We start from the raw sequence: 8,436 nt of genomic DNA, 5'->3' as shown, positions 1-8,436 counted from the left end.
GCGCGCTGGCGCCCCGCCGCGGGGCCGCGGGAGCTTGCGTCCGCCGGAGTCGGTCCCTGCGCGGAGGGGCGCGCGCCGAGCGGGCGGGGGATGCCTCCGGAGCCGCGGGGGCTGCCAGCCAGAGTCGCCCCCCCCTCCGCCGGGTCACGCGTGGACCTAGGAACGCGCGCCCGCGTGGACACAACGTCCGGTCCCGAGCGGGCGGAAACGGGGCGCGAGGGGCTGCTCCGGGCGGGTTCCGAGCGGAGTTGCCCTGGAGGCCGAGGCCGACAGCGGCAGCCGGACGGAGACCAGGCAGGGCCACAGCAGGCCGAGACAGAGGCCGAGCACAGGCAGAGACACAGCGGGGACGGGGACTCGGGCGCCCAGGCGGCAGTCAGGGCGGGCAGCGGGGACAGCGGGACAGACGGGGACGCGGCCGCGCTCCGCACCGGGGACGAGCCACAGCGCCCTCTGGGGGACCCGGCGGGGGTCCACGGTGACAGCACCCTCCCGAGATCGCAGTCTGTGAGGGTTGACGCCCCCGCGGCCCTTGGGGTGTTTTCAGACCTTAGGTGGGTCCAGGAATCACAAGGGGGTTCATATCTGTTGGGAGAGGGCCACAGTGCCTTTTAGGAAGGTGCGAACGCTCTCTGAGGGGTCACGACCTCACAGGCATGGCCCTTCGGGTGCAGCAGAGCCTCCAAGTGGTGTTGGGCCCCACGGGGACCATCGCAATGCCCCTCGGAGGGGGAAGATCATGAAAAACGGGATGACAGTGAGTCCCGGGAGCCCCGGGCAGCTCTTCGGGGCCATCGCATCCCTCTGTGTCAGGGCGGGGTGTCCCGCGTGCATCACACCCCTCTCAGGTACGGGCGCGAGGCAGCGAGGCAGTCGCTGGGCAGAGTAGGGGAGGGCCCCGGAGACGACGCGCGCGACGCCAGCAGAGCCTCCTTCGCAGGTGGACGCAGTGGGTGAACGTGCGCCTCAGCGTGGAAGCAGCGCCCCGCCCGCGCTTCGGGCTCAGGCCGTCCCGCAGCGCCCCCGCCGCTCACGCCGCTGCAGCCTCCGCAGGCGCCGCGTCCACGCGTCGCGCCAGGGCAGCACCAGACTCCCGCGCGCGGCGCTGAGCCCGGGCCCCCGGCCCCCGACCGCGGTCCCCGGCCCGCCCCCCAGCAGCAGGTAGCGGCGCCCCGGTAGTAGGCGCGGGCAGCCGCAGGCCGCGTCCCGCGCCGGCACCCACAGCGCGCTGCTCCCTCGCCTCGCGCGCTCCTCGCCGCTCCGGAACACTGCAAGCACAGCCACCGGGAAGCGCGTCCACGAGCCGCGCGCCTCGCCGCGCGCGCCCACCGCCACCTGCACCGCTGCGGGGAGGAGGGCCAGAGGGGGCGGGGTCAGGCGGGGCGGGCCCGGGCCGCGCGGAGGAGCCCCGCACGCCCGCGGCGTGGGGAGGGGGCACCGATGGGACACTCAACGCTGGGCCGGGGTGGTCACGGAGAGGCCACCGGGGCTGACCGGGGGTGGGGGGGTTGGGGGGGTGGGGGGGGTGGCGGGAGGCCCAGGGAGGGAGGGGAGAGGTGAGAGGGCAAGGGCGGGAGGCCTACCGTAGTCCTTCCTGCAGAACTTCTTCAAGCTGATGCGGTAACTGCCGCGGGCTGGTTTGCAGTGCGAGTCGCAGTCTGGAGGGGGTGCGAGGCTGGCACGGATCCCTACCTCCTCCCCCCACCCTCTTCTCCTCCCCCCCTCCTTGAACCCGTAGCCTTCCCCCACAGTCATGTCAGATCTAGGACCTTGTTGTGTGTCCACTCACCCTGGGGCTCCACGGGGCTACTCTCCTCAGTGGGTCCAGGGAGAGGAGTCTCTGCGGGCAGGGTGAGAGAGCGGCCTGCGTTTGAGGGGGAGAATTTGCAGGGCTCAGGAGACAAGCAGGGAGCAGCAGGGAGCAGGTGTGGTCTCGGCTGAGGTGGCCTAAGGAGGGCAGGGTCACTCACTAACGCAGGGGGCCACCGGAGAACGGCTCTGCTGGAAGCCAGGGGCACAGCGATTGCAGGTAAGACCAGTGACGCCATCCTTGCAGGGACACTGGCCTGTGGTCTGGTTGCAGGTTTTGCCAGCAGCACCAACAGGGTGACAGTCACATGCTGAAGACAGAGATAGGATGGTTAGAGCCCATCTGGGGATGCGGGAATCCACGGGAGGAGGTTGTGCAGGTAGCTGGTGGCAGGCTCACCCCTGCAAGCACGGCGGTCACTCAGGGCACGGCCAGGGTCTCGATAGAAGCCCTCCCGGCAGTAGTGGCAGTGGCGGCCAGCGGTATTGTGCCGGCAGTTGAGACAGACGCCGCCACTGCGACGGCCGGACAGTCGGTACAGCTCCATGTTGAAGCGGCAGCGGCGGGCATGGCCATTGCAGGAGCAAGCTGCAGGAAGGGATGGGTCAGGGGCAGGCTGGCCTGGTCCAAGATCCCCAGGCCACCCTCCAAGGCCTCACCAAGGCAGGCGTGGGCTTCCCGGGCCGTGGCCCGCTGCCATGGCCTATCGCAGTAGAAGGGCTTGCAGCGGCCGCAGTCGGGGCCCTCCGTGCCGTGCTGGCAGTCGCAGATGAGGTGGCCCTGGGTGTCCAGCAGGCACCTTGAGGCATGCCCATTGCACTTGCAGCGCCCGCCCACCTGGAGCTCAGTAGCTGAGTAAGAGTAAGGGCCCGTGGCTATGGAGTCCCTGCTGTCTCCCAGCACGGCAGGCCTCGTAAGTACTACTTGAATGTCCGTGGCCGTCACCCAGTCTTGGAGCACTGGGCTGCTGTCCAGATCCAGGCCTGGCGGGCTTCCGTCCTGCACACTGAAGGCCAGAAGGCCACCACCATCGGGCTGGACCTGGGGCTCAGGGAAGCACAGAGCTTCAGGCCCTGGGCCAGCTGGGCCATCCGCTGGGGCGGGCGGGCGGCCATAGTCCAGGCCGCAGCGGGAGGAGAAGAAGCCCAGTGGGGCCCAGCTGCGCCCATGGTCCTGTGACTTGAGCAGCGCCACCGAGGCAGGGGGCGCGGAGCAGAAGCGCAAGCTCACGAACACCAGCTCGAAAGCCTTGCCCAGGGGCACTGTGAGGGTCACGTTGTGGGGCGCCTGCGTCAGTGCCTCCGATCGCCAGCACACAGGGTTTGTGGTGCTCCCCGCGGAGGTCAGGAGGGCAGCGGGGTGTGCCCGCCTCGGGTCGGAGGCATCACAGGCCCGCGTGGCCGGCCTCCCGCACGTGCTGGACGCCAGGACCTCGCGGCCCAAGGCGGCGTTCACTAGGCCTGGCACGCAGCCGCGGGGCGCGCCCCCGTCGTCATGGCAGGGGTCGGCGGGCGCCGCCGGCCCCAGGCTCAGCGCGGCCGAGAGCGTGCCCGCCGTCAGCAGCAGCCGCCAGGGCCAGCCGGGCATGGCCGGAGCCGCGGAGAACCCGCCAGCCCGCTGGGCCCCACGCCGCTGCCCTCGGGGAGACAGGGCCCGGATCCGGGGCTCTGCCCGCTGGCCCGCAACGCTGGCGATCCCCGCGGCCCCAGCCCGGGCCCAGAGGTGGGAGCAGCCGCGGGCACGCCCCGGGCCGAGCGCCACGGCGGGGATGCCGGCGCGTCCTCCCGCTGGGCCTGGAGCGATGACAGGAGTCGCCCCCGCTCCCGGCGCCTCCGCCAGCGGAGGCCCCACCCGTTGCCCGCCGCTGCACTCACCCACCGAGGGCCGGGTCGAGCAGGTCTCCCGGCCTCCCGGGAAGGGCCGAGTGCGGGCGGGGCCTGGGGCGCCCCGGCCACCGCCTCCTCCCGGCTGCAGCGAGGGCGGGCAAGCCGTGCCAGGAGGGGGTGGGGGGCGCAGTAGGCGCAAGCCTGGGCTCAGCCAGGGGCGGGGCTGCTCGGGCCGCGAAGGAGGGAGGGGAGGGGGCCTCGTCGGCAGAGCCGGAATCAGAAGCAGATTCAGACACTGGCTGGGCCAGCGGGGGAGGGGGCTGGGAGGCCCGAGAGGCGGGGGAGGGGCCGGGGAGCCAGGAATGCGCCGGCGGGAGGGGTCTGGAGGGGGCGGCTCAGCCACGCAGCCCGCGGGGGACCACCCAGCAGGGTCCCCGGCCTGCATCCAGGCCCTGACTGCTCCTGGGGCTGTGCCACGTGCTGGGCGGGGGGCGGCGGCCTCCTTCCTGAGGCCCATCTGGCAGCCTGGGCCCTGCATCTGAAGGCTGGTGCCCTGATGCTCCCCTGGGTCCCTACAGGGAGCACTCTCGGCTGTAGCAGCCAAGCAGGGCTGGTGGTTATGGGATGTCCCCAAAGCAGTGGTCTGCTCTAGTAGGAAAAAAACCTGCGGTTGGGACCAGGTCTGATTTTGAATCCAAGCTGCTCCAATTTCTGGCTCTGTAGTTCAGGCTCCTTAACCTGAGATTTAGTTTTTTCATCGGGGCTGTTATTCAGCTTTGCTTAGCCACTGGGGGGGGGGGGGGGGGGGGTTGATGAGCTGCAAAGGTATTGGATGCAGCCAAAGGCTCAACAGGCTTGAGTGCCTGATGTTCCGGAAGGATGCATCCTCCCCTTCTGACTGGAGTTCACCTAAGAAATGAAATTGGCATATCCCACCCAGATCCAGCTAAACCCTTGTCCCAAAGCATCTCTGGGTCTCTATCTATAGTTGCATCACCAAGATGGGCCCAGCTCCCAGAGTTGGCAGGGAGGAAGTGGAAGCCGGGGTGGGAGAGTGGGGAACCCACTAATTAACAGGGCCTCGTGGGGTTCAGGGTCTTGGTCAGCAGTCGAGGACCCCGGAAGAGGGTAGAGAGTGGAGTTTGGCCCATGAGGAGGGCCTGGTCACAGATGGCTCAGTGTCAGAACTCCTGAACCTGGTCCACATACCAGCAAGTTTGGGTATGGAAACTGAGGCAGCAACCCAGCTGGGCAGTGAGAGTGACCCATCCAAGAGAGATCAGAACTGCTCCGGAGAGACCACTTTCCCACAACTGTTAGGTCCTTGATGGAGGGGGCCAAGCATGCCAGGAAACGTCAGCTGGATGCAGAGGGGGCAGGGGACAGGGGAACACGTCTGACCTAGAAGAAGTTCTGAGGCCTGAAATTTCAGATGGGAGGCTGACCCTAGGCTAGGCCCTGCAGCTGATGGAGGTGCCATGTGGGTGTGTCTGTAGGCAGAGCTGCCACTTACAGCTGCAAGGACCCACGAGAAGTTAGAGAGAAGCAGAATCTTCTTGCTGTTCTAGAGAGGAGGGACAGGAGGACACTGGAGCCTCCCAGGGGAAAGCAAAGGAGAAGAGGACGGAGCAGCGAGGACAGGGTGATGGGGCATCTGAAGTGACTAGCCCCTTCTGGTCATGCCCCTTCTGATGTAGGGGTTGGGGGTAGAGAGGCGGATGAGATCATGGGAGACTTGGGAAGAATTGAACCAAAAGGGCTGCTGGCCTCTTGCCCTTGACCTTTGGCAGCAGCAGGGAGTCTGTGAGTCCCTTCCACCCCACAGAGCAGGTGCCACGGCACCTAAACTCAACTTGGAGATAAAAAAAAAATGTGCCTGTTACAACGATAGCTGTGCACGACTGAGAGAACTGACAGGGAGAAAATTCTGCTCCAGAACAAATCAAGCTTGGACTGGCACCTTCCCAGCCACCTTCTTCTAGGTCCTTCTGGTTATCAGCCTCACAACCAGCCTTGGATGAGCACAGCCCTGGCTGCAACTGATCCTCCTGGGGCCGACTAGCTGGCCATGGGGAGAGGTGCCCAGGCCCAACACAAGTGTTCCGAAGAGCCTGAGCCAAAGCCTCCAGGGAGCCCCTAGCTGTCGGGGTTTCAAACTCCTGTCGGGAGGGAAGAAAGGAAATTGGGGAGCAGCCTCCCCTCCAATCCTGCATCAGACTTGCAGGCTTTGTCTCCCTCCTCGGGAGTGCGGGCTAAGGTCTGCAGAACATCTGGTGGTTTCTGGTGTGGGTGGAAGGAGGCCCCCAGGGCTCAGCATGCTGTGAGTGTTCATCTGGGGTCATCGTTGTCGTTGTCATCATCATTGTTGTCGTCGTCGTTGTCATCGTCGTTGTCATCATCATGGTCAGTGTTGGCAAGCAGAGCGCTCCAGGCCCAGAGGGCAGTAGTTTCACGGGCTCCCCAGAGAGGAGGCTGCAAGCAGCCCTGCCTCTTCTCCAGAATGGCCCCTGCACGCAGTCTCTTCTGGTCCCTAGGATGGCCCTGGCAGATGGCCCGAGAGAGCTGGGGAGGGACTTCTCCCCAGCCCGCAGTCCGGGCTCATTGCTCCTGTGGACTGTGCCACTTGTCCCCAGCCTCTGGGGCCTCTCACACCTCTCTGCTGATCCTGCCCCTTCCTGGCACCTTAGAGGAGACTCCACCTCCCTGCCCCCACATGCACCTTCTCTGGCCACGGCCATCCCCCCACCCCACCCCCACCCCCATCCCCAGAGTGACAGCTGCTGGCTCTGGGGCACGTAGGGAGCCAATGTGGGGGTGGGGTGGGGGAGAAGGGACCCAGGGGGCCAGACAGTCCCAAGCCTCAGGCGGCCGGGGGTCTTTCCCTTAAAAGGCCAACCGATCAAACCTCCTGGCCTAGCCCAGGACCCACTGTTCTCTCCAGACATTTGCAAGTCACCACTCGTACACATTTCACACGAACATTTATTGAGCGTCTCTTCCGCTGAGAGGGGCTTCCGTCCCAGCAGGGAGCACAGACGGCTGGGGGAGGGGAGCAAGGCCCGCTGCGCCTCACCCCGGCGAGGGTGGTCCCACCGAGTCCGCGGCATCCTGCACCCCGCAGGCCCCCAGCCGCGCAGGCCCTCTCTGGGGTGGGCCGGGGTGGACCGGCTCTGCGCTGAGCGGAACGCTGCAACGCCGCGGGCGGAGTGCGGAGGGGCGAGGCCGAGGAGCAGGGGGCAATGGCTCGCCGCCCCCACCCCGGCCTCCCCGGAACGAGGAAGGGGCTGTACGGAGAGGGGCGTCGGCGTCCCGCGCGGTGCAGGGCGAGCCCGCGCGGGGGCGAGGTCCGGAGGGGGCGCCGGGTCCGGGGCGCCGCCGGGCTCAGGCCGCCCCCGGCTCCCGCCGCCCCGCGCGCCCCGCCCGCCGCCGAGCGCCCCAGCACAGGAGGGCGGCGGCCAGTAACCCGAGGCCCGCGCCCAGCGTGGCCAGCGCCACGCCCTGCTCCAGGTCCAGGTGGGGGCCGCGCAGCGAGAAGGTGATGGCCGTGGCGGCGGCGCCGGCCAGCAGGGTCACGGCGCCGAAGGGCAGGACGCAGCGCGGCCAGGAGCCCCCCACGCCGCCGGTGGCCACGAGCACCGCGCGCAGGGCCCCGGGGGGCTCGGGGGGCGCGAGGGGCTCAGCGGGCGCCGCGGGCGGGGACTCGGGCGCGCTCATGCCGCGTACGGGGCCGCGCGCTGGTGGGTGTGGGCGCCCGCGCAGCCCCCGCTCCCGTCCTCGACCGCCACGTCACAGCGGATTGGCACGGGATGCGGTGACGCCACCGGGACGCCAGGGAGAGGAGTTCGCTGCCGCCTCCGGCTGGGCGCTGAATCAGGGTGGGCGGCGCGCCACCCCAGACCTCCGCCCGTGCATCCTCCTGCAAGGGGGCACCTCCCGGCCCAGGCGCCACAGCCCTCCACGGGATAGCACCCACCCTGGTCCTGATAGGTGCGTCCCTGAGTCAGCCACCTTCGGCGCCCATCAGGACCTGGCTGGGGATCAGGGTGGCACCCTTGACCTCTCAGGGGCAAAGGTCCAGTGAACTGCTGGGCATGAGCTCTAGAAGCAGCAGTGGAATGACCAGGACCAGGGAGGGGCAGGGGCTGTCCCCCAGACTCCCCATCTCTGGGCTTTCCCTTCCCCGTTCCTGCTCTGGGCAGCGGACAGAGCCGTTGCACAGGACAGCCCCTCAGTGCAATGAAGACTCGTTTTAGGTTTCCTGCTTTGGTCTGTCATCTGGTTCCCAGCAACCCTGGGATTCCATGTTCAGGGTTTCTGGTCCGTGGGACTGTGGGAACTTTTATAAGTAGGAGTTTCTGCTTCCGGGCCTGGAGCCACCCCAAGGCTGCTTCAGCATCACTCAGTTCATCCCCCATACCTGCAACCTCATCTGGCTCTCAGAACACCGGGCCTTCTCCAGGAGTTACCTGGTTCCTGGGTTCCCCCCACCCCTGCTGCCCAGGGCAGAAGCTGGAGTTAATTCCCTGTTGCTCATCAGTGTCTACACAAAGGGCCAATGCTCCAGCTCTGAGGACTGTGCTTGGTGGCAAAAGTGCTCACTAAGTTTATTTAAAGAACACAACAGACTCCTGGCCCTCCCTGGGGCCTACTCCTGTGTATTTTTTTAAAAGATTTTATTTATTTATTCATGAGAGACACAGAGACAGAGGCAGAGGGAGAAGCAGGCTCCATGCAAGGAGCCCGATGTGGGAATCAATCCCGGACCCCAGGATCACACCCTGAGCCAAAGGCATACACTCA

The 8,436-nt window shown here is 67.1% G+C and overlaps 1 protein-coding gene across 1 annotated transcript; it reads right to left on the bottom strand.

Moving 5' to 3' along the window:
• Nucleotides 1–54: 54 nt before the first annotated feature.
• Nucleotides 55–3,397, bottom strand: NTN3 (netrin 3). Its single transcript, XM_077904923.1, has 6 exons — nt 2,470–3,397; nt 2,210–2,398; nt 1,971–2,120; nt 1,790–1,840; nt 1,584–1,658; nt 55–1,343 (listed from the first exon to the last, which is right to left on the bottom strand). Exons 1-6 carry the CDS (start codon nt 3,395–3,397, stop codon nt 1,003–1,005), a joined length of 1,734 nt encoding a protein of 577 aa, XP_077761049.1. The 3' UTR covers nt 55–1,002.
• Nucleotides 3,398–8,436: the final 5,039 nt, after the last annotated feature.

Source organism: Canis aureus, chromosome 8 (genome assembly GCF_053574225.1).
Source record: "Canis aureus isolate CA01 chromosome 8, VMU_Caureus_v.1.0, whole genome shotgun sequence".
Classification (NCBI taxonomy): domain Eukaryota; kingdom Metazoa; phylum Chordata; class Mammalia; order Carnivora; family Canidae; genus Canis; species Canis aureus.
Note: the sequence above shows the minus strand (reverse complement) of the source record. Positions and strands in the feature narration are given on the sequence as shown.